At 38.9% G+C, this 27,280-nt stretch overlaps 1 protein-coding gene across 1 annotated transcript; it reads left to right on the plus strand.

The window, feature by feature from the left end:
- sqlea (squalene epoxidase a) lies at positions 1–26,545 on the plus strand. Its single transcript, XM_088326396.1, has 11 exons — positions 1–450; positions 1,774–2,038; positions 10,099–10,276; positions 11,155–11,251; positions 14,684–14,797; positions 15,684–15,855; positions 17,104–17,199; positions 19,068–19,210; positions 22,633–22,729; positions 22,807–22,894; positions 26,076–26,545. The coding sequence occupies exons 1-11, from the start codon at positions 184–186 to the stop codon at positions 26,266–26,268; spliced, it is 1,710 nt and encodes a 569-aa protein (XP_088182522.1). The 5' UTR covers positions 1–183; the 3' UTR covers positions 26,269–26,545.
- The last annotated feature ends 735 nt before the right edge of the window (positions 26,546–27,280 follow it).

Raw genomic sequence — 27,280 nt, forward strand, 5'->3', positions numbered from 1 at the left:
AAAGCATCCTTCTTTTCGGCAAACTCGCGAATTAACATGAGTTAACAAAATGACGTTTTGTGTTCGAGCGCATTGATTGAACAATATTTAAAGAGTTATTTTTTTCTAATTGACAGCTAAAGTTGGAGTCACAGTGGGAATATTTTAGTTCCATCGTATTAAGAAAATTGATTTATCTACGAGATGTGGACATTTTTAGGTATCGCGAGTTTCACGTATTTATACAAAAAGTCCGGAGCTTTCTGGACGTTAGCCCAAAGGGAGATTTGGACAGCTTTTGTTTTATTTGTGTCAGTGGGACTGCTTTTAACTTATTTTCGATGTTTCCACGGCCAAAAGTTGAGAATCCGTCAGGTGTTGAGTTCACCTTTGGGTGTTTTGTCCATTTTGCCCGTCGTCAAGCTTCTCCTCCCTCAAACTTCATCGCAGGCCAGTAGAACATGTCAAAAGGTAAGATTTGGAGCACACTCATTGTTTTTCACTCCTTAAAACATTCGGGGTGGTTACATGTAAAAATAAAAATAGTAAATTTGGCTATTACTAAAGTGGTTCTTAGCCTGCAAAATCAAGTGATATCCAGTTTTAAAAACAGTTTGTTGCGAATATTGGACTTCCTTACTTTAAGTTGAAAGTGCTGTGAATAAATTGAAAAAAAAAATTATACTAGCTGACGCCATCTGCTGGCTTAAATAATCATTGCAGCCTCTGTCTAGGTGCTTTGTGGTGCGTGCAAGTATGTGCATTTCTTTAGACGTGCTCGAATAAACTTTTTCTCTTCATCTTTTTGGGGTTTGGATTAATATTTGGAGTGTATTTGATATAGTCCTTTTGTCATGAACCGGAACAGTATCAGGACCCAAATGGGGACCGGACAGGACAGACAGGATTGATATCAAAACAGGATATCGAAAATAAACAGGACAAACTAGATAGGAACGAAACTGGAAACCGATATTAAACAACGGGACAGACAGGATTGATGTCAAAACAGGATATCGAAATTAAACAGGACAAACTAGATGATAACGAAACTGGAAACCGATATTAAACAGGACAAACTAGACGGGAACAATACCGGACAGGAAATACCAACAGGAAACAGGACCGAATCAAAACCCACGTCTTGCAGGGCAGAGGTTCATTGACGGACCGACAAAGGAAGGGAGAGAGAGAGAGAGCACCGAGTCCAAACAGACGGAAAGCCAATCCGTCAACGAGCCGCAGCCGGTGCCACACAGGCGGGGACAATTGGGCGCCATGGCAACCGTGACACCTTTTCTTACTTTGACAATTTTCATGTTACTCTAACAGAAACGAGTGCATGAGCTTGAAATCAAATCCCCAGACCCCTCCCACCTTTCCTATTTCCTAATGTGTTGCGAGTCCTGAACAGCTCAGATAAAAGAAAGATAGAAGCATATAGGCGTGGTGGAAAAAAAAAATATATATAGGCTCTTAATTGGGCATTAACACAAATTTAATAATTAAAATATCCTACTTTCAACTTTTAAGGACACCTCAAAAGATGCGCCACAACTTTAAATAACAGCAACCTGATTGGCCGATAGTGATAATGATGTATGCAGTGCATAATAGTCAAACAATGAACAGCAGCGAACAATAATAGCCAAAATAACGAACTGGAATCTTATGCAGTCATCTTAGAAGGTGTCCAGAATTATATACAAAAAAGCTGTGTGGTGACAATAACAATCATTGTAAATGTACCTTTACAGGATATAAAATTCATGTTCCCTATTATTTTTCTGCCAGAGCCCAAAGAGAAGGAGAAAAATGGCCAATGAATATTCTACAAACACTTCCCTAGTTAGCTCAACATCTGGGCTTAAAACAGAGGCTGATCCGGATGTGGTGATCGTCGGGGCCGGGGTTTTGGGATCAGCAATGGCCGCCGTCCTGGGCCGGGATGGTCGACGGGTGACGGTGGTGGAACGAGACCTGAGGGAGCCCGACAGGATCGTGGGGGAGTTGCTGCAACCCGGAGGATATCGAGCGCTGAAAGAGCTCGGGCTGGAAGGTCAGCAAGGGCTTCAGCAAGGGCCAAAGACAACTTAATCTGGGACAGGGGTCGGGAATATTTTTGACTCGAAAAGCTAAGAAAGTAAAACATGTAGATTTTTTTTAAATAGCCACACCTTATTTCTTTTAAGACAAAATTTAACAAAACCACCAAACCCACTCTCCAGATGAAAGTTAATTATTCAGCACATTGTATTTCACAGTGTGACATTCGATGATTTGATAAAATCTATGAAATAATAAAAATGCCAAAGCCCATTTCCCATATTACCAAATATACCACCATTTTTGTCACAAATAACGGTTTCAAAACAAGTGCAAGCAGAGTTAATTTGTAAAAATGTCACAAAATACTGCATTAGGGAAGGATACGGATGTATTAATGGGAGTGTGGTGTGTGTGCCGAGATCAGCCTGGTCCTACCGCTCGCCCAAATTGCTCTGGGTTTTTGCCTGGCGTTTACAGTTTGTTCTGTGGGTTTTCATCATAAAATGTCTCAACAGTGAACATAAATAGTTTAATGAGCTTTCCTATAAAGGATTCCTCAGAGACATACAGCCAAAGTGGGGTATGTTGGTGTAACACTGTGAGTGTAAACTGTAGTCTAAACTTTGTCCTATATATTTTGGACCAAACACAGATCCTTCTATATTGCTTAAGCTTCGCTAAACTTAATTGGAATGGTAAAAGAAGTTTGGCATGGCCCTTTTAATTCATATCCAAGCCAGATGGACTCATCAAAAGAGCCATGTGTGGCATGCGAGCCATACAACCCTGACCCCTGATCTAGGGCGTCTCAATCTCAATTTACTCGGGGGCTGCCAGAGCTAGGGTCTGGGTGAGGTTGGGCCGAATCAGGTTTTCCACAATAAAACCTCTGACAAATTGTTTCCATTGTTTCAAAATGTCTTCAAGAAATTGTTACACAGTATCACAGAAGTTGTCAACCTTTATGAAGCTGAGAGCTACTCTTTGCACACGCGTAGTGTAATAATCACAAGGTAATAATTTCAATAGGCCGCCCAATATGTTGAATAAGTTCCTGGCACGTGTTTCCTCGTTCTGAGTTTTACTTCGGCCGAATCACAAATCAGCTACAAAGTTCCAGCGGGTTATTGTTTTCCACTTCCTGAAACACTTGTTGCCATCTTGAAGCACTTACAGTCGTTCGACCAATCAGACATGAGCTGACGCGCAGGAGTGATGACGGCGGTACCTTTACCTTTATTTTATATATATCATTCGCTATTGTTTTATGGTTATAATAGAAACGTCAAATTTCGGTTATTTTATTCATAAAAAGGAATGTGACGCAATTTAGAGTTAGCAGTCACCAGACCCCGCATCAACTACAAATTATTTTGTATGTCTTTCTGCTGTTGATTGATGATTTATGATACTCCGTCCCACAATGCCCCTCTCTTGGTTCGGTTCATTATTTATTTTTGTCTTCTTGTTGTGCTGTGTACAGCCCTTTGAGACATTTTGTGATAAAGGGCTATACAAATAAATATGACTTGACTTGACTTGACTTTTTTTGTTACTGACTAGCATAAAGGGCTACCAGTTTTATAAACATTTCTAAAATACCATGTTATTACAAGGTTAATTATTGGAAGTAGGGTCGAATACTCAAGAACTAAATAGGTCATTTTACTAGAAAATCACAATAACCCAACAGTCAAGTCAAGTCATTTTTATTTGTATAGCCCTAAATCACGAAGAGTCTCAAAGGGCTTCACAGATTGTTACACTATATTACACAAACTATTTTCAACCGACAAGAGGAGTAGGTTATTCGTATGCAATGGAGTAGAAGTGAGTTTTAAGTTTAGATTTAAACATTTCCACTGAGGTTGCAGATCGAATCTCAGGGGGAAGAGCATTCCACAGCACCGGTGCCCGGATGGAGAACGCTCTCGAACCAGCAGAAGACTTCTTTGCTCTCGGGATCATCAGAAGACCAGCACTCTCAGATCGTAGGCTTCGGACCGGGACATAGTGGCAGATCAGATCTGAAAGATAAGAGGGAGCAAGTCCATGTATGATTTTGTACAATACTAAGAGAACTTTGAAGTCACATCTTTGGCTAACTGGGAGCCAATGCAGGTTAGCCAAAATCGGTGTTATGTGATCGTACTTTTTTGTCCTGGTTAAAAGCCTCGCTGCGGCATTTTGTACTAGCTGAAGAGACTTGATTCTGGACTTCGGGAGACCGGAGAGTAGTGCATTGCAGTAATCGAGACGGGAGGTAACAAATGCATGAATTATTGTTTCCGCATCAGACTGAGACAGTATTGAACGGATTTTAGCAATGTTGCGAAGATGGAAGAAGGCAGTTCTAGTAATTTGCTTTACATGCATCTCAAAGGATAGATCAGGGTCAAATATGACACCTAAATTTTTCACTGAGTCACTCTGTGTGATGTGACATTTGTCAATGTTCACAGCAGTTTTTGAGAATAAGTCCCGGCATTTAGAAGGACCAATGACTAACATTTCGGTCTTTTCAGAGTTAAGACGCAAGAAATTGAGTGACATCCACTCTTTTATCTCAGTGAGACAGGCCTCCAAATTTCCACAGTTTAGTGTGGAAGATTCCTCCAACGGAAGATATAGTTGAGTGTCGTCTGCGTAGCAATGGAAGCTGATATTGTACTTGCGAATAATATCACCTAATGGAAGCATGTTAATGTTGAAAAGTAGGGGGCCGAGCACTGAACCCTGCGGAACACCGCAGGTAACATTAAAGGGCTCAGATGTCGTTTCACCATATTTAACACAGTGCGTCCTATCTGAGAGGTAGGATTTGAACCACGAGAGGACGGCTCCTGAGAGACCAATCCATTTTTCCAACCGTTCTAGTAGGATATTGTGGCGCACTGTGTCAAAAGCAGCACTAAGATCCAGCAGCAGCAAAAGTGATGAAGCGCCAGAATCCATTGACATTAGGAGATCATTTGTTACCTTGATCAGAGCTGTCTCAGTAGAGTGGTTAGCCCTGAATCCTGATTGCATGGATTCAAAAAGGTTATTCTCCGATATGAAAGCATTCAGCTGCTGTGCCACTACTCTTTCGAGTACTTTAGAGAGGAAAGGTAGGTTTGACACAGGTCTGTAATTACTTAATATTTCTGGATCAAGGTTGGGTCGTTTCAGTGTGGGTTTAATAACGGCGGACTTAAAAGCTGCTGGAACTACACCTGAGGAGAGTGATGTATTTATAATATTTAGAACTGAAGGCCCAAGGACGCTAAAAAGACTTTTAATAAGTGAACCTGGGAGCGGGTCGAACTGGCAAGTTGTCGGTTTGGCCGCATTCACCACTTGTTTGAGATCATCAAGTGACAGTTCACTAAAACCGGCCATTTTCCCAGGGCAGCCACCCTGTCGTGCATCTGTAAATTTCAGTCCTTTAATACGTGTGGTACTAACAATATCTTTTGCAATTTCTTCCTGTATGCATTGAATCTTCTTAGTGAAGAAGACCATTAACTCCTGAGCAGAGTGTGTCGAACTGTCTGCGATAGGCTGTTGCCTTGTAAGCGATGCTACAGTGTCAAAAAGGGCTTTGGGGTTGTTCTTTTGAGACGCAATCACCTTCGAAAGGTAGGCCGATTTTGCAGAGGCAAGGGCCGCTTTATACTTTAACAAGCTGTCACACCAGGTTTGATGGAAAACCTCAAGCTTGGTAGCGCGCCATTTTCTCTCCCATTTCCTGCATTCTTTTTTAAGGGTTCTAGTTTCATCAGTAAACCAAGGTGTGCGTCTTTTAGGACGTGATTTTAGTTTTATGGGCGCTATTGAATCCAGCACACTAGTCAGGGTGGTATTGAACTCATTCATGAGTGAGTCAATCGAGCCATTGTATTTAGGAAAGGACGCAACTGCTCCAGGAAGGAGTTCAAAGAGCTCAGAAACTGTGCCAGTGCTTATATTGCGTCCGCTAAATCCCTCAGCTTTTTTAACACTACATTTAGTTAGCACCTCAAATGTCACTAGATAATGATCAGAGATAACGGTAGTACACGGTAACACCATAATGTTTGAGGTTAAAACTCCTCGAGTCAGAATCAAGTCTAGCGTGTTCCCATTTTTATGGGTTGGCAAATCAACCAATTGATTAAAACCAAATGCATCAATTAGAGAACTAAACGCAATAGTAAGTGAACTGTGTGGGGAGTTCATATGAATGTTAAAGTCTCCCATAATTATAATTTTGTCTGCATAGGTTACTAGTTCAGACAAAAGTTCAGCAAATTCGTCTAAGAAAGTTGTGTATGGCCCAGGTGCACGATAGATAGTTATTACATCAATTGACAATTGAGGGGACCGCATCACAAGAGCCTCAAACGTTTTGTAATTATTAGAGGTACGTGTATTAAATTTGAGCGATTTTTCAGAGATTAGCGCAACACCACCACCCCTTTTCAGCGTGCGTGCTATATGACTACTCTCGTAGTCTGGGGGAGAGGCATAATTTAGCGCTAAGTGCTCATCCGGGCGTAACCACGTTTCACAAAGACCCATACAGTTAAGTTTATAATCACGAATAATGTTATCAACAAGTAAAGCTTTTGGAGCAAGCGATCTAATATTTAACAGACCAAATTTCAGCTTTGCTGAATCATTTGACTTAGCTGAACTCTTTGTAGTCTTTGTCGAGATCTTCAAAAGCTCCCGGCGTTGTGGCCGTTCGTGAGCGCTGAGTTTAAAGCGTCGGTTGTCCGGCGAGGAATGAATGGTGGAATTAGTTACATCCTCGCGTCCATCCTCGCGTCCATCTTGCTGCTTGGACTTCACACGCTTCACACATCTACCTGCACGGCAACCACGCTTCTGTTTCCTTTCTTTACGGCGCCGCCGCCGTCGTTTATTAAGAGGAATAGCTGTCCACAAGGATGCCGGGTCTCTTTGAAGTTCGCTCGGTATATCATAGGCGTTATAAAAAGTGCCCGAAAAGTCGAAATTTAGACGCCCACCCAACCGAATAAGTTCGTCCCTACTGTAAGTGTTTTTGGCCACACATGTGTCCAAAAGTGAAAGCAAAAAAGACAAGAGAACGGCAATAAATAGAAGATTAGCTGGACAACAAGCCGCAAGCATGTATCCATGCGCCGCCAACAGTCTCATTTAACAACTAAACATCATACCAGTAATATAAAAAAAATCACATTTTCTACAAAATCACAATGACCCATGATATATTTTCAGAACCAGTCCACTCAGGTGGTCTAAGGGGGCTAATGGTCAAATATTACACATTGTCTCTTTATAGTAAGTGCAGCCCACACAAATGATGGAGTAATTCATTATTCATTGATTGATTTATTCTTATATTAATTCTTGATGTTTGATATTTTTTAGATCTTATATTGCAGGGGTCTCTAAAGTGGTGTCCGTGGGCACCAGTTAGCCATCTAACAACACCGCTGACAAGCTCTGAAAATAGCTCACTAGTCATTGCGATTTTCTAAGACATTTGATTTTATAACTGCCATGATTTTTTGTGGCTGACTGAGCCAATTTCAACTCTATTTTAAACAGTTACAACCTGGCAATAACATGGTAACAACATAGTATTTACATAATAAGTTGTTACTTGAGAAATTCATTTTAAACTGCTAGCCCTTTGTGCCAATCAGTAGCAAAAATTAGCTCTCAGCTTCAAATGTTGGCAACCCCTACTTCAAAGAGACAATGTGTACCATTTGACCACTAGATGTCACTGTACTGTTTAGTGCAACCGAAAACGAGTGCTACAAAGCACAAGGAAGAATATGAACCATGTAGAATCAAAGTGACGAAACTGCACAATTGTTTTTGTCCTTTTTTTAGCCGAGCTTTTTGCAAAGTTTTTGATTTTTTCGGGGGTACTCGTAGCAGCAAGATGTTTGTATATTAGCTCCCTCTATGTCAGGCTAATGTTATGCCGAATAAATGCAAAACATGTATGTTTATGTCATAGTTCAAGTATTTTCACTGAAATCAATGTTTTTTTAAACAAATGTTTTTTTTCTAACAACAATAATACACACAGTCCCTTTAAACTTTCACACTAAGGCAGGGGCCACAAGTTTGAGACCCCTATTCTTTTGTAAATGTTTCTCATTGGTGGTGGCAGCGGGTGATAACTTGTCATTTGTCTTTCGCACGTATTAAACTATTGCGCAAACGGTCTTTATATCTTCAAAATTTTGCAACATACAGTGCATAACACACATACTGGCTGCTTGGGGAAACTTTAGAATGGAATTACTTTGCACAGACATGAATGCGTTTTTTTGTTGATACTTGTTGAGTTGAACTGAACAACTGTATCATGAGACATGAGAAACGTGATACTCTCTCAGCCGACAAAATGGGCAATTGGAGTTCTAATCAATAAATATATAATGATGGGCGAGATACAGGGTTTCAGTTTTGTGATTATACAGAAAACTTAATAGAAGATGTTAGTACAGTACATGGGATCATTTAGATAAACAACCAGGAAAAATAAACAACTGCCATTAATATCACGTCATTTTGTAAAAAATGGTACATTAAGATCTGAAATGCAAAATCCATATTTTTCTATGCTAAAAAACAGAAATAAAAAAGAATTACAGACGATAAAAAAACATTGCTGTCATATAAATTAAAAAACGTATTTCCATGTTTTGTTTGTCATTTCATATTGTCTTGCATTTATGTAAAAGTACCCTTGAATATTTACATTATAAAAATTCCATGAATGTAAAAAAAAATGACACAAAATTACATGACAGTGATGGCATCATAGTGAAATAAATAAAGGGAATATATTTTAAAATTAAAACATAATTTACATAGTTGGATGTCATGTTTTTTTATTTGACCCTTTTTTTTTGTTTAGATTTTATCTTAAATGTTTGCAGCACCACACTACAATTTTTTAAAAGGAAAATATAGTTAAATGTGGGGCGCATTGATTGTGGTGTCCTTAAAAATGTTGAAAGTTATATATAATATTATCTCCAATAAGTATTTGTTAACAATGCCAAAACGAGTTCAAAGAGCCTCTATGCTTTTTTTTTCCACTGCTCCTACCTATCTGATTTATTTTAGCATAGCTGTTCAGGGTGGGACACATTAGGTAGTAGGAATGAGGAGTGGGGGGATTGCGGGGGAGTGATGTCATGCTAGCCTGCACAGGTTTTTTTATTTTTTATTTATATAGGGGCGGCAGTAGCTCAGGAGGTAGAGCGCTCGAATCCCGGCTGGTCCGTGTTACATGTCGAAGTGTCCTTGGGTAAGACACTGAACCCCTAATAGATAGATAGATACTTTATTCATCCCCGAAGGGAAATTCACATTAATACCCCCAATAAGCAGGATAGCGCCTTACATGGCTGCAGGGCCGCAATTGGGAAATGTGGAGCACATTGTAAAGCGCTTTGGGAAGTCATTGACTTGAAAAGCGCTATATAAATGCAGATCATTTCATTTCTATTTTCTATGTACTGAAGCATAAGAATGGTGAAAATAAGAGGACGACTGCTTTAGGTACTGTCCAAATGCCAAATCAAACCCCTAAAGAGATGAAAAAAGTAGTTTATTCCAGCGCACATACTTGCACGCACATATAGACAGACCTTGACAGATGCTGCAATGATTACACAAGATTACAGATGGCAGTTGTGCGTAAGGAAGTTCCAAATTCCATACAGCTCTTTTAAATTAGAAGCAAAATACTGCAGTCTTAGTCTAATAAAAATAAGGAAATCATTGTTAAATGACCGGAAACATTTGTCAATGGAGGAATGTTTTTTTGACAAAAGAACTTTAGTATCAATTCATAAATGTAGCATTATCACAATAAAGCTATCATTCATACATACATGTCAACCTCAACCAATTCCCCCCTTATTATCGATTGATTAAATTAAGCGATAGCAAACTTTAAAAACACAACTCGGCACCTATTTACTCACACCAAGACAGAATACTGTATGTAAAATAAAACCAAAGATAATTCTTGTAAACAAGTTTATTTGATTATTTTAACGCAATGTGTAACGTGGTTCTCAACGTCAGGTTCAGTGGAGGGTCTTGACGCCCACGTGGTGAACGGTTACGTGATCCACGACATGGAGAGCAGGACGGAGGTGGAGATCCCCTACCCGCAAGAAAAAGAGAACGTTTATTGCGGGCGAGCTTTCCACCATGGTCGCTTCATAATGGGCCTGCGAAAGGCTGCCCAGTCAGAGCATAAGTAAGTCCTCCTCGTTTGTTGGTTTTGCTTTTTTTTTTTAACTTTCTCAGAATAAAGTGTAATTGCACCTCCACTACACTAGCGTGCTGTGGTGTTCTTATTGGCATGGAGGCACGGAATGTTTTGTTTACATTTAGCCTCTATTCAGTGCACTACTTACAGAGTACAAGCATTGAATATGAAGTGTACACACGAAGTGGAGTAGACCCTCATGTGACCCTATTGAAAAACTTTTTATCACGGATGCGGAGACAGGTGAAGAGAGACTGGGTAAAGTGAAAACAAAAGTCTCCTCCGGAAGGCTAGGAGCGTACGTAGAACTTTACTGCGACCACGGAGGGAGATGAACAAAAAACAATGTGCTATGTTGAAAATCATGGCAGTGGACAAAACAAAGCCAAATAACTTAAGCTATCACTTAAAGACATGACAACCTAATCACGCTGATAAGACCTTTGCGAAAATGTGCCGTAAGGCGTAAATTCTTTTTATCAAAAATGCTGTTTTAACATACAAGGTTTGATTAGTTGGCATTAGTTAGTTTAGGGGAAATCACATGTACAGTATGCCAAATTAATATAAAGTTGAAATCATGGAAATGGATAAAAAATGACAGTCATTTAAAAAAGAAACAACCTCAATGTTTTTGTCAGTTTACTTTTTTGTGTGTTTGTTTCTGTAAAAAAATGCCATGCATGCAAAAAATTAAGACAAAAGCCATGATAAATCTACTAAAATTAATTCGATAATTTCAGGATTTCATCTTCGATTCTTGCAACTCTAAATTGATTTTTTTTTTTTTTTATGAGAAAATCAGTTAACTAAGAAGCAAAATAGTTATTACTCATATTAGTCATTTGTCCTTTTGCGTTCTCTAGCGTCAAATTCATAGAAGCCACCGTGACCAGTTTAGAAGAGGAGGATGGCTGCGTTACTGGAATTCATTACAAGGACAAACACACCGGGGACATCAAGGTGATAAAAGGGAATTGTGACTTTAAAGCCCAGTGTTTTTCAACCTTTTTTGAGCCAAGGCACACTATTTTTCATTGAATAATGTTGATGTACGCCAAGATTGTTGGTTTTATTCTCTGAGGCGGGGTGCGTAGTTTGAGATGTGCTTAGAAAGTTTTAAATTAAGTATGTGCTAAAAATGCCCAACTGAAGCCTTTATATATATTTGTACACAGTGCCAATCTGCTTTTATCGTACTTTTACCCTTGATATTCCGGCCAAAGTGCATTATGTTGGAGGAGAGGAAGCGGGGTGATTGGGCAGGAGAGCGATTTCACGCCTGTGCTGGCAGTTTTCTCTTATTCAAGGATAAAAATGACGAAAGTAAAACAAAACAGAAAAACGACTGTTTCAAATGCCCAGAAGATGGCGCACTGGTTTTGTTCACATTAGACAATACAGTACCATCTAGTGTTCAAATATAAAAAATGTACCTTTGAATTTTCTAAATTGACTAATATTTTTCTTTTCATTTATGGTCAAGTTGATTCAAAAGAAAAAACCTGTCGTTAATTTTGGTTTATGATTTAGCTGTACAGTATTCCCTTGCTAATACGATGTTCACCTTTTCACAGTCTTGCTGCTACAAATTCTTATCCATGCATTGAGTTCAACATTCGGATTGGCTAAACAGTCAGTTGGGATTTGTAAATAAATACATAAAGGTTTGCAGGTACAGCATACAGTACTTTTATTTGTTTAACAAAACTTGAGCCTGTAATTTTTTTTAAATTTCATTCTATTCTAAAGTATTTCATTGTATGCTCATTGTGGAAAAACTACTACTACTACTTCATCGTTGTCACCCAATATTGGTTCTTTTTGGAACGTATTGCTAATGACAAACACGGGATTAATGTATGCTATATTTTTAACCTGTTTCTCAAATTTAACAAGATTTTTAGTTTTTTTTTCCTCAGAAAATAACAAACATAATACTTAATATGAGCAAAAATATCTACCTGAGGAACAAAAAATGTTTTACTATGTTCTTAACTTTTTTAGTAAAATAAGAAAAAAATTAAAACCACCCAAATCATGTGCAAAGTTTTTCTTTTCGTTGTGTAGGATATTCAACGTTGGGTAGTGTCAAACAGTTTGATTGAAAATCTTGCTAACTCTAATTCAATTATTCAAAGTGATTGAATTGTATGATGTAGCAAAGGGCGTGAATGTGGGGTTTGTTGTTATCTCTCATTTGTGAAACAAAGGGACATTCCAGGTTGCCTGGACACTTACCGTATTTTCCGCACTATAAGGCGCACCTAAAAGCCTTTATTTTTTTCAAAAGCTGACCATGCGCCTTATAATACAGTGCGCCTTATTTATGGATCAACATTAAGTTTTCCAACTAACTTGCAGCCGCCGACTAGATTTTCCCCCGAACGCCAAGTAGTACGCGGTGTATGCTGGGATTTATTTACCGGCGTTTCATTGGCTAACCAATGTGTCAATCATCATTTGAATCGATCACTATTGGCTAAAGTTATTCGGAGGTCAAGGGGCGGATCCTTTTTATCATTTACAGGCTGGCATTGGCTTAAACAGCAAAACAAAGGCTGCAATTGGCCGAAAAAGATGTGTCAATCATCAGTTGAATCGATCACTATTGGCTAAAGTTATTCGGAGGTCAAGAGGCGGATCCTTTTATCATTTACAGGCTGGCATTGGCTTAAACGCCAAAACAAAGCCTGCAATTGGCCGAAAAAGATGAATGCGTATAGCACGTGGCTGACGGCACACAGAAAGCATTTTTTTTCTATTCTGTATTTGTAATTATTTTATTCTCCTGGATTTACTGCACTCACGGATATAAGAGGACATTGGCTGCACATTATTATGAACACAACGACTTCGGTGAGCTACTCCGGGTTTTATATTGTCCCTGTATCTTGTTTCAGACTGAACTCGATGTTTCTGTGATAAGCGGTCCAGATAATGGATGGAATGGAGTGTCTATTTTTAAATTCAACTCAATTCCAAGTGTTTATTGTCATATGCACAGTAAAGTTGCGAGCGAAAAAGAAAATAGAAACTAAGGAATGTGTGGCATTTCTTGAATCCCAAGACTTTAACCTTCCGAATGATGGAACGATGCATTTGAGTGACATCGTACAGACACCGCATCCGCACGTGTTCTCGACACGTATTTGCGTCTTTGCAAGCTTTGGGAATATTAAGGGGGTAATAAGTTTGACTGAACTATCTGACTGTTTTGTCGACGTTCCCATTGTAGCGCCTTATAATCCGGTGCGTCTTATGTATGTCAAAAATAGGACCAAAAACGATTTTTTTCGGGGTGCGCCCTATAACCCGGTGCGCCTTATAGTGCACAAAATACGGTACTTTGTGTTCTATTTAATATGATTAGTAAAGAAAACTAAGAGTGTGTGTCTGGATTAAAGTATGTTAAAAAACTGTGAAAAGAATTCACTTGCAATAAGTGTGTAGCCAATCCTTCTTATAAGTTTAAAAATGTTTTTTATCCTTTTTTTCTGATGAAATTATCGAAAAACTTACGTGTGTCATGATTACTCATTGCCCTCACCTGCGCCCGCTCGTTTGGCGCCAGCTGCTGCTTGTTGCCTGAGTGATTTCCCCTCCTACCCAGTACGCCAGTCACTCCTTGTCAGTCCGTCAGCGAACCTCCGCATACGCAAGGCAAGCACTTTGACTCTGGCTCCCGTCGGTCCCGTCTTCATCCGTTTCCTACTCGTCTGTTCCTGATTTTCCCCTTTGTCTCCGGCTATCGACTCGTTTTGTCCATTTCACCACGCTCCGATCTCCCGCTCCTGTTATCGACCCATTTTTGCCCCTGACTTCGCTCCAATCTTCCGTTTTGGCGAATTACTTCCGCATTCCGATCATGCTCCGATCCTGTGCGTTGCTTGTTCCTCGTCTCCAGCGATCACCGGATCGTTTGCGTTTGTTTCCTCGATATCCCGATAAACTTTTGTGTGAAACGTTACGCGATTGGGTCTACCATTTGTTTTTGGTTCTGACAACGTGGTGCTCCAAACAGGCGAGCCAAGTTTAAAAGAATAAACTTGGCTCTTCAATTTAATTGGTCAATCGATTATTTGTTCAAATAATTTATCTATCGAAATTTGATTTGATTATTTTTTGGTGCAATTTCAACCAACAAATATAGAAACAAGTTTTTTGATATATTAGTATCTGAAAATAAATAAGTAATCTGCTGCCACCTACTGATATGGATGAATATTAGTTACAGAACAATGAGATCCTTTTTTGGCAGAAATAAAATGGGCAATTTGCTGCGGCACACTCAAGTTTTCATGGCATACTCTTCTGCCCGGCACACTGGTTGAAAAACACTGGTCTATTATTTTGAAATACAAGTGTAAAGTTGCTAATAACGTTTTCTCCCAGCAAGTGCATGCGGCCTTGACTGTGGTGGCTGACGGATGCTTCTCTAAATTCCGGAAGAGTCTCGTTTCTGGGAAAGCTCATGTTTCTTCTCACTTTGTTGGATGTCTCATGAAGGTACTGTAGCATCTGTGCCATTTTTCATATCAGAATTTAACGTCAAACAATAATAAACTTCATATTTTGAAAAGAATGATAAGAGAGTTCATCAATTAAGCAAAAAAGACAAAACAATTGAATTGTTCTCCAGTTTAGGGAATCCCAAATCCATGAATATAAGATACAAGTATGCGATGATTCTCAAAGTTCAACAATCCACAGTCAAGACCAAAGGAATAATCCTTGATGTGGACCTCTATGATAAATCCTAAATACTGGTCTGGGTAGCTCGTTACTCAGCTCACCGAAATTTTCAATCGCCCAAGGAATTAAGAAAATATTCCCAAGACGGGAAATAAACCTGTTCTTTGAAAAAGGCCAGCAAAGAAAATATAACAAGTCTTTTTATAAGAAGTCAGATTTTGGCAGGTGTTGCCGCAATAGTAGAGGTGTTTCGTCCTTTGTGACCCACACAGTCACCAGGTGGAGTCGAAACAAATGTTTTGTTCGAAAAGGAGAGATTTGGTTTCCCAGGCAATGTCTTGATAACGATTGCTATGATATACGTGGGTCCTGTCTGTCGTCTACGCTGGCATACATGTTCTGCCCACCGCGAGCAATGACAAAAACGTGCTAATGGCTCTCCCTATGACGTCTAGTATGTCTTTTCTATTTTTACAAAACTTTATTGAGACAGCAAATAACAAAGTGCTTTGCACAGATTAAAATACATTTAGTTATATGATCAATATTTACTACAATTTATGAACTAACATATTTTAATATTTTATTCAAAGGTCCAACTATCCAATAATATTGCTTTTTAACAGAGAATACAGTACATTTCAGGTCACAGTGCAGAGGCTTATGTGATGAGGCTTAAAAATTGTGTTGTTCTTGTTAGGACTGTCCCCAGTTCAAAGCCAACCACGCTGAACTGGTGCTGGCGGACCCCAGCCCTGTTCTCATCTACCAGATCTCCTCCAGCCACACTCGAGTTCTTGTGGATGTGAGAGGGGAAATGCCACGAGACCTTCCCCAGTATTTGGCTGACAAAGTTCACCCTCAGCTGCCAGGTAAAAGCCCAACATTCACTTTACTCGTTCACTGCCACTGACGGCTAAAGATGTCCCCATTTATTTTTACTGGACTGTCTAGTCTTGAGTTAATGGGGTCCTTCGGTTTCACAACATTGTCCATATATTCTCTTTATGAAGCTGTAGAGCACTGGTTCACAAATGTGAGTAATAGGACCCATGGGAGTATCTGAAGCACTTGAATAAGTACTTAAGATTTTAATTATCTACCTTAAATTTATATTAGCATCAATCCAAACTCAGATCACTTAATTTCCTTCTATCAATGTGTCCCCCCAAAATGTAGACCTAATAGCAAAAAAACTTTCTTTTTTTTTTTTTTTTTTAAATCATGTTTCATCTTACTTAGCTATTAAAAATGGCACAGGATTAAAAACATTTTTTTTCTTATGATCTCTTTGCATCCCTTCTGGAATATAATCATTTATTAAAAAATCAATTCCGTTTGTTTGAGGGGATGTTGAAATAAACAGATGCCAGAAATCAGAAGTGTGCACTGATAGACACTAAGGCGCTTTCACGTTTTGTTGAGAGATAGATAGATAGATAGACAGATAGATAGATTCTTAATTCATCCCCATAGGGAAATTCATATTTCCAGCAGTATCCTCATGTTAAAATAAAATATAAGAGATATAGAATACAATAATACCCAATATAGCATGTAGAATAAGGGGCATGTAAATAATGTTCCAAAAATAGACACTGTAATAAAAATGAAGCTGAATGTGTTATGTCCTCTGCATTTGTGACATATTACAGCCGTAAACGTTCTTTGTCTGGTAAAGCACTCTGCATTTTTTATATTTGCGTATCTGTATTCAAATTATTTATGCATTTAAATGAATAAATAACTAGATGAATAAAAATGGAATGCTTCCTTAAAAAGAAACAAATACATGATTTAACCCTGATGAACACACTGGTCATAATTTTCCTATGAAGAAAAGGGTTCTTGGGTTCTCCAGGATTAAAATAAGTTACGCAAATACATAATTCATCAAATGGTTCGAACAAAAAATATTTAAATAAAGAAATATCTAAATAAATAAATGTGAAATGAAGATGTACTCACCGAGCGATTCTTCGGACCAAGATCAATGTAAAGCCACACAAACTATTTGAAAATGTTGGCTTCATTCAGAATGGCGTTTTGATGCGTTTTTGATACACTATGCACTTGCCCTCAATGGCATCTGACCTACGTTCCCTTTTGACTTTCTTCAGAGCATTTAAAGGAACCTTTTATGGAGGCGCTGCAGAATGATCGGGTCAGATCTATGCCTGCCAGCTTCTTACCGCCCTCTCCTGTCAACAAGCCAGGTAATAGTTACTCACACAAAATCCTTTTTTTTCTTCAGATATTTGTATCAGAGGTAAGAACTTAAGCCCAAAATCTAAATCATTATGTTAGGGTTCGGGCCAGGCTTTTCTCCCACTGACTTATCAAATAATTCATACACATTTTTAAAAATGTATACTAAAACGATGTGCGGATACTTACATTGATTGAAAAGGGAAAGAAATGGTTTGTCAGGGGTCGGTAACCTTTTGACCCAAAGGTAGCAAAATATTTTGATTTTTTGTTGTTGTTTTTTAGAAAGTCATACTCTATATTTAAGACAAAATTCAGCAAAACTGCCAAACCCGCTCTCCAGACAAAAGCTAATTTTCCAGCGCATTTTATTTTACATCACACAAATCATTTAACCCTTGTGTTAGATGGTTTGATAATATAGCCATATCCCCCTAGTGGGAGGTGGCTAGAGTCATTTTTGACTCTTTCTGGGAGATTGATACAGAGAAGGGGATTCCCAGCCCCCTCGCTCAACCCAACTGATGTGTTGGGAGTCATTAGGTGACCAAACCTCCCAATTTCCAACCCTAATGCCGAGCACCAAGCATAAGCACTGAGTACCAATGTTGAAAGTCTTAGGTATGACTCGGTCGAGGCTTGAACCAACCTCCCAGTCTCGGGGCGGGCGCCCTACCCCCAGGGCCACCAGCTTGATAACAAATTATGAAATGATAATAATGCCAGAGCCTATGTCCAATATACAAAATATACCACTTTAAACTTGTCTCCCTCCCTTTGTTACTTAAGATTGTTGAGGTTCATTTTGACATCCGTTTTTTTCATAAATAATGCGTTTTAAATACAGTGCAAGCATAGTTCTTTTGTTAAAATGTCACAAAAACACTGCAAACAAAAAGTTCACGGATGTATTTCCATCCAGCATAGTGGGCGTGTGTAAAAGAGAGAGGGGAGCGTGTGTCATCTGCAGAGATCTGGCTATCCCAACCACTCACCTAATCAGATTTCTCTATGTGCTTAGTTGGCATTTCTGGGTGTTTACAGTTTGTTCTGTGGGTTTTATCATAATGTGTCTCAACAGTGAATATACATTATATAATGAGCTTCCACATAAAGGATTTTCTAGCCTAAACAGGGTCTGTTGGTGTGACACCTTGACTGTTAACTGAAATTTACACGAGAATAATTTTATCTCCGAGCCTTTTGAATTCATGGAAAGAATTGTATGGCTCACAAGACCCCTGCTCTATACTTTGGATATGCTGCTATGGTAACATCACAGTGTGGTAAAGTGTTTTAAGGCCATAAGTAGTTTTGGCCACAAGAGACCGTGGTCAGAAGTCGCCTCTTTACAACATATATTGTACCAAACTCTTGCAATTCAAAGAACTATTATCCACCCGTCATTGTTCTCCTTTGCTTCTCTCCCTCTCTTTCTCTCAAAGTGCTGCGTTAGGTCCTTAAAGACGTACTGCTGCTTTGGTTTATGGCCCGATCTTCAACCTGTGAAAATGATGGATGGCTTTAAAATTTTTCCGTCAAGTCTTAAAAAACTCCATCAATGATAAAAATGTGTTGAATAATCTATCCTCTGCAGATACAGAAATAGAAAAAGTTGTAAATGTTTATGTATTATTGTTTAACTTAGATTTTGTTACTAAGGGCAGACTTTATTTTGTCATCATAAATAACCTCTTCTCCTGAGTGCTCACAAATAAAACCTGAAATTCCGCGTTTACTTCAGGCTCGGTCCCGAAAATCAAGTTAATTGTTCGGGCTCGGGCAGGTTGGGTTTAATACCCGCGGGCCTGGGTTGAGTCAGGCTGGATGTTTTAGGCCTGACCTTACATCTGATTTGTATGCATCTTGTTTGCAGGTGTTCTGCTTTTGGGTGACGCGTACAACATGAGGCATCCCCTGACTGGAGGAGGAATGAGCGTGGCCCTCAATGATGTCCGCATCTGGAGGAGCCTGCTCAGGAATATTCCGGACCTCTTTGACGACGGAGCCCTGCTGCAGGTGAAAGCAGATTTTCCATGACCCAAATTGCCAAGCAGCAGTTCTTTTTTAAAGGGACAGTGTGTATTGGTGGTGGAAACACATTATATTTTTAAATAGACAACATTGATTTGAAAGATACATAAATAGATTAACTATCATATGATTCTACCACTAGACAAAGGATTGAAAACCCAAAATGTTGAAAGAGACAACAAAAAAAACATGCCTGGAACTGCAAAAAATTACAAGCCTTTTTTATATCAAAAGAAAAAGGACATTTATACGTAAAAGTTCGTTACAGTAGATTTTCAATTCAGTAGTAGTCAATTCTTTGGACTGAAGCAAGTGTTTTTGGGATAATTCAGAGCAATTGGAATTTGAGAAGCTATATGACTTCAGGCCTTTTTTCTGATTGTTAATTATAACTACAGTGGGACCTCGCTACTTCGCGGTTCCACGTTCGCGGGTTCAGAGCTTTGCGGGTCTAAAAAATAATAATAATATAATAAAATAATAAAAAATAAAAAAAATATATATTTTTTTTTAAACATTTTTGAAGGGGCGTGGCTACTTCACGGATTTTCACTTTTCGCGGGTGGTTTTGGTCCCCATTAACCGCGATAACCGAGGGATTACTGTAGTCACTAGTACCCACTAATATTTATAGAATTGAATCCATTTATTTTCTTGCTAAACTTTTGTTATATTGATTTATTTGCATATTCCATAATAAATAGTTGTATGTAAAATACACTATTACCCGAAAATGTTTTACATAAATCGTAGTTCACTTTTTAAAATTCCAGATTGTAAATAATGTTTTTAAAAACAATTTTAAATTCAGTTTATTGAGCTTTTTAAAAGGACAGTATGTAACATTTAGGACCTATCGGTGGTAAAAACAGTAATTCATTAAATAAACTTTCGATTTAATTGATAAGCAAAGACACATTAACTATCATAAAAATGTGCATTATTTCAAATACTCGTACGTCAATATATTTGTATTGATTTTACATAACATAAGGATCACCACAAGAGAGCTGACATGATTGTCTGCCATCTTACTGCTACGCAGGGTTGGTAGAATTACTTTGAAAATGTAATCAGATACAGTTACTAATTACCTTTTGAAAAATGTCATTAGTAACGTGATCCGAATGTAACTTGATTACTTTGGATTACTCTTGGATTACTCCAATACAAAATATGCTGATCAAATACAAAATAAACTAAATAAAGTGCCTAAATGTTGTTAAAAGGGACAGTGTATAATATTTAGTACCTCCTGGTGGGACAACATTTTTTTATCCCAAAAGACAAAAACATTGATTTGAATATTGCATCCAACCGTAAAGTCCAAACCAACCGAGTACTCTCTTATCCACACGCTTGCTCAGTTCCGCTACAACTCCAGTTCTGTCTCTCACAATTACATTTCTCAATCTATCCAATCTTGTCACTCCTAACGGACTCCTCAAACACCAGTGCCTTCTAGTGGTCAAATATTACAATCTGGGGCTTTAAGATAAATGAACAATGTAACAATGTAAAGGAAATAGAGGAAACCAAGATGAGTATTTTAATGACCATAGGGCGTTCCGTGTTAAAAGGTGCCGTCTCCATAGCTGGTTCTATTTCAGTATTTTAACACATACACAGCACAGCACTACAGGGCGTGGGCGCCTTGTGCTGCAGCCTCCTTACGACAACACAGACAAGCATACAAGTGTGTGTGTTTAAAGATATAGTGGGAGCAAAGAGTTCTTCGGTGGTTTGTTTAAGTGGATAACTTAACCACTAGGGTTGTCGGGGCACCATTTCCTGTGGTGTGTCTTGGGCAAGTACAGCTTGGTGGCACCCATCTCTCTCCAGGTCAACAAATGTTTCCACCTGGTTTCGAACCGGGGTAGTGATTCCAAAGTAAAACCCTCGGATAAAAACTTGTCCGTTTTTCAGTTTCCTCCACTTGTAAAAAATTGATTCATTAATCTTCAATTCTCTCGCGGCTGCTCGGTTTCTATGTTCTCCCACGAAGCGTAGAAATCAACACACCATGGCGGACAAAAGCACAGAAAGCATTCAATGGAAGGAAGGCGAGGTTTTGATTTAATACATACTGTATTTGGGGGGACAACTCTAGTCAGCCTCTGGTAGCCAAATATCTTTCAAATTTCTAGAAGCTACAGCGTTAGCATCCAGGAGTACTTCATTGCGTGTGACGTCAGGTGTCTTCCTCTGTACAAGCGGGAAATTTGGCATTTAAATAGGAGACGCTTAAAAATCACTGGAGAGAGCATGCAAGTCTCACCACCCCCTGGTGGCGCTACTGGCTGTGGAAAAAGTCACATGCTCACAGGAATTCAATTTCATTCATTGTTTTATTTCAATTTTTCATACTTGTTTATACTGTCTCGTTAGTTGCATGGCACTTTTCTGACTTTTTAGTCATGTAGTTATGTTTTATGGTTAGGCACTGCATCGTGATAACGTACCCCTGATATCCTGATTGCATAAAGCCCTTACTGTCAGAACCTAGAACAGATACAGGACTCAATCGAGTGACGTTCTCACACAAGCCTTTTATTTTACGGGAAATGGGGAGTCATGCACATTAGGAAGCCGGTCTGGCTTGGAAGGACAGGAAGCCAGAGACCGACGAGACTGATTCCAATTGCCCGAGTTGATATCGGACAGATGGGGTCGATACCGGACAGGAAGTGACAGACAGGATCGATAACGGATCAGGATATCGAAAATTAACAGGAGAAACTAGACGGGAAAACTGGAGAAAATAATAAACAGGACAAAAACAGACGGAAACTAAACTGGAACCCGAAATTAAACAGGACAACAATAAACGGGAACAATACCGGACTGGAGATATCACAGTAAAACAGGACCAAGTCAGAACCCGTGTCTTATGGGACAGAAGTTCGTTTGACGGGCTGACACTGAAGCAAGAGAGCGCTGAGCTTTATATAAACCGAAAGCCAATCTCTCAACATGCCGCAGCTGGCACCACACGGGCAACCGTGACACACACGGGCAGGGCCAATTATATACCACGGCAACCGTGACACACACGGGCACGGCCAATTGGGCGCCATGGCAACCAAGACAGTTACAGCCCTTTGAGACTTCTTGTGATTAAGGGCGGTACAAAAAAACATGACATGTATTCCATAGCCTGCAGCTATGAGTAACCAAAAACCTTGTATTAAAAAAATGAGAAGAAAACTGGTGCGTTTTAGGTCCCTTTGAGTCTCCACAGTTTGTATCCTTTCTTGTGCTTTGTAGCACTCATTTCATGTTGCACTACACAAAAAAGGGACATCTAGTGGTCAAATACTGTATGATGCCACGTCACAAATTCACAAAAAAACAGGGGAAATGTTCGATCGTGAAGCTTCATCGGTTTCTTTCTTTGTGTCTAACAGGCAAAGAAAAAATTCCACTGGGAGCGCAAGTCATCACATTCTTTCGTAGTCAACGTTTTGGCCCAGGCCTTGTACGAACTCTTTGCAGCCACAGACGGTAATATGACATTGTTATTTTCATTTCCAAGAAAAGCAAAACTAACTTTGATGTCTGTGTGTTACTCTTTAAATTAGAGTCACTGCATGAGCTGAGGAAAGCCTGCTTTAAGTATTTTAAACTTGGAGGAGAGTGCATCGCTGGACCGATAGGACTCCTCTCAGTGTATGGACCGATTTCCTCCTCTCAGTTGTGATATGCCGTATTAGATGCTAAAAACAGTAATTAGTTACTGTTTTAAGTTACTTTATTTAAAAAATAATTCAGTTCCCCCCAGAGTACTGACGACAAAAAGTAGTGCGTTGACTACCGAATATAATCACATAGGAGTCGACCCCCTTTAACTGATTGAAAAAAATCGAGACACTCCATATCAATTTTGTCTCCGTGCCTCAAACTACTCAAAGATCTTTTACTGTCAGGGACGTTTTCTTTTTTCTCCAGTATTGCAAAAACAATTTTACAAATAAAAATACCAAAATTCAGCACACTTTTACCCCAAATTCTGCGCTCAAGTTTGCCCCATTGATTGTTTTCTCAGTTTGTTGTTCCTGCATAAGTTTCGACCCAAGTCAGATTCCCTTTGCATACAACCGTAAAGTTAAACTGAGAAAGTGACAAAAAATGTATGCCAATTTTTAATCCAAAATTCGGGACGCGTGTTATACACTAATTCAGTGGTTCCCAACCTTTTATGAGAAGAGTCACACTTGTTTTCAATAGAAAAGCTCAAAGCACATTTGACAATGTTTTAAAATGATTTACTGACACCAGTTTATCGTTTCCTTTTTTTAGCTTAAATTATCATGTTGCGTATAATGACAGTGTAAAGTTTTTCTATAAAACTAACCAAACATCATACTTAAAATAAGCAAAAACTATCTGCCAGTGGCACATCTTTTTAACTAAGTTTTAACTTTTTCCAATTTTTGTTATCCTGTAAAATTAGAATATAAGTAAAATCAGAAAAAATATGTGAAAAGTACATTTCATTTATTGTATTCATATTTTTGTTTTGCTGTACAATCTTAAACATCCTCTTGAAACAAAATAAGTAAATACATATATTTCCCTGTACTACCTTATGGGCTGATAATTAGAACATAAAAAGAAAAAAAGCATAGTCCGCTGCCACCTACCAATGGATGGATGTTACAGTTAACTGTCTTATCACTGGAAGAAAGCAAGGATACTCAACAATGGCGTTCTTGTTTGCAGACAAAAGACAAAATTTGGCAAATATCTGCGGCACACTTGAAAAGGTCTCACGGCACACTAGTGTGCCCTGGCACACTGGTTGAAAAACACTGCACTAATGAATACCGTATAGACAAAAGAAATTCAGCATTTTTATACTCTGTGCTTAGGACAGCGCCGCCATAATTGTATTTTGTCGTACTTTGTTCTTAAATATAAACATGGCCACCCTTCAAAGAATGTTGACAGATAGATGGTTGTTCATTTCCAAAATGGTTGACCCCATTCTAAATGCACACATCTCTAAAACTATATGATGAATGAAGCTAAATATACTTTGTTGAAAGTCATGTTGTATTGGTTAAATTAACAAAGAAAATACTGATATTTTTTGGTTCTTTGAAAGTTTTCTCATAATTGTTCAGTTAAAGCGCTGCCTGTGACTCTGCACACGTCAATTCAATATTGGAGCTCGTGCCAAACTCGCAAGAGCGTGCCTTTTCTTGGAATTTTTGGTGCCAGGTCCTAATTTGTTTTGTAGTTGATTCTTTCTCTGCAGAATTGTTGAAGGCACGCTGCATTGTCTTCGGTGACTGAGCCAGAATATTCTAACACGCTAAGTACCATTTCATTCGAAGTGAACAACAATTCTTAACCTAAAAAGATAGACATGCCAAACATTAGACTCAAAAACTTGAACCTTTTCTACAGTAGCTGTAACGGCTCGTAGGCCTAGGTTAACCACTTTTTAAATCATGTGTAACAGAAACAACGTGAAACAGGAAAATGGGAGCCTGAGCGCTCTCGAGCGAGAACCAAATAACGTAATAAAACTGAGAAGGGTAGCATCTGAACTGTCCAACTAACTTCACTGACTTTACTACTCTAGCTAAAAAGTACAAGAGTGGCATACCTAGTGTACTGAACAAAAACAACTCCTACATGTGGTATGTATAGAGGCCTCTCTCTGGCCTGCTCAAGGGCCTGGCCATACCAGTCGGTAGGTGTGTGCATCTGATGGTTAAAAAACAGTAAACGGAAGAGTCAACAAAAAGAAAGTGAACAGCAAAAACAGGTTGCTTTTATACTGAGTAACTGATGATGATTGATAGGCGGAACCAGGAAGCTGGGCAGGAAACTGGAGTCTGGAGTCTTGACTCAAAGGCAACACGTATCATAACACACGCTGTGATATTTTGAGGTCATTCGTACATAAATGGTATTGGCTTACAAAACGGGATCTAAAATGTTGGAACACACTGTATCATGAGCGTGCAAACTACGGTCATAGGAAGGCTTTTTAATCTGGCCCGCTGAACAAAAATGGTCACAATATAATGTGATAATATTTTTTACAGTAAATGAAGTACTTCTGAGATTTTTTTTTATTTTGTTCATGCTTTGTCCCCTTTTCCTTTTTTTGTATCTACTACAAACTTACTAGTTTAAATTATTACAAAAATCACACAAAATTGCCACAAAACCTAGAATAGAGTTTAGCTAATACAAACAGGGACCCTATATATACTACAACAGTAATCCTATGATATACAAAGCCAATATTAGAAAAATACAACTACAGTAAAACTAAGAAAATACTACAGAAACACGACAGTTGAAATACTACAAAAATACTAATCATGAACAACTACAGTAATACTACAAAACTGAATATCATATTTTGTGGAAAAGACTTTCTGTTTTCCACATTCCCTATCATTTGTTTATTGCACCGTGAGTAAAAATAGTGTGATAATGACATAGACTTTAATACATATTCCTATCTTATATGTAACAAGGGTGGTTTAGTGGAAAAGTGTTGCTGCCCTCACTTCACGACATAGATTTGAATCCCGTTGAGTATAATAGTTTGCGATCTTGTGGAGCAATCGTAAATGATTAATCAATCGTTTTACAAACTCAATAATAAACTAAAATGTTTAGTACCCCAACCCTATGAATATTGTAGTATTTCATTCGTATCCACGTATAATGCAGTATATGAGCCACACCAGGTTACAACGTTAAAGTTTCTAGCCGATTTGGGATTTTAAGGTGTGCTTTATAGTCCGGAAATTACGGTAAATGAATTGCTTTGTGTTACTCTCAAAACCGACCCTAATTACTTGTGACGTTTCTTTTTTTCCAGTTTGTCTCCCCAACCGATGAGCCTCATCGGCCATTTCTTTGCGGTGGCCTTGTACGCGATCTACTCCAACTTCAAAAGTGAATCCTGGCGAAACAAACACAAAGCTTTCTTAAAAAGTGGAGCCATCCTTTTCCGAGCCTGCGCTGTCATGTTTCCCCTCATCTACTCGGAGCTCAAACATCTGCTCTACTGAAAAGACCCAGTGTTGAGCAAAACTTTGCCCAAGAGTGGTGCTTCTTAGTTCTTACACATTACTTTGGACACTTTCAACAGAGGAACACAATCACACTGCCTTAGAAATGACATGTTTGCACATGTAAGGAAACATGCATGTTTGTTATGCCTATGAAAACCAATGGAAAACGCAACAAATATCATTTTCTAATCAAAGACGGCAGTCAGGGGAGGCAGGTGAGGCTGTGCCTCATCTGTCACCATGGAAATATCCTATTAAAAATATATTAAATGGATATAGTTATTCTGTGTTAAAGTTCTTTCTCTTTTAACCTTACCATTGTTGGCTTAATTTTTATATTATTAATACTATTAGAATGTAACCTATTTCTGTGCTGCCAGTCTTATCTTATCAGCATCAATTTAGGGAGAAGAAAGAGCCTGGTTGTTGCAGGGGGCATGCATTTCGAGCCATCGTACCAGCACTTTGGGGAAGGGATGTAAGCACGATGGATGGGTGGTTAGCACACAGCCACAGGGTTTGGTTAAGTGGATTTGAAATTCAGCAGAAGGCAGGACGGCGGTGCAGTAGTTATCGCCTGTGCGGCGCAGTTCTGAGGTCATGAGATCGAACCTCCTGTGAGGAGTTTGCATGTTCTCCCCGTGCTTGCGTGGGTTTCCTCCGAGCACTCCGGTTTCATCCCACATTCCAAAAACATGCATATCAGGTTAATTGACCGGTCCAAATTGTCCCTAGGTGTGAATGAGTGAGTGAATGGTCCGTGTCTGTGTTCCCTGTGACTGGCTGGCAACCTTCGACCATTAGACTTACAAAAAACTGTAAATACAAACATTTTTTTCGGGATGTCGAAAAATATCCAGACATTGCTGTAAGTTTGATTTTTTATTATGTGCACCTTTTTCCGAGTACAGGACAGTACTGTAGTGCATATTTCCGTCACTACTGGCATGTGGCGCTGTGAGACGTCACCCGGAATCCACCCGGAAGTTAAAAAAATCCACTTCCTCTT

The sequence above is a fragment of the Urocampus carinirostris genome, chromosome 2 (assembly GCF_059441175.1).
Source record: "Urocampus carinirostris isolate Australia breed hairy pipefish chromosome 2, RoL_Ucar_1.0, whole genome shotgun sequence".
Lineage (NCBI taxonomy): Eukaryota > Metazoa > Chordata > Actinopteri > Syngnathiformes > Syngnathidae > Urocampus > Urocampus carinirostris.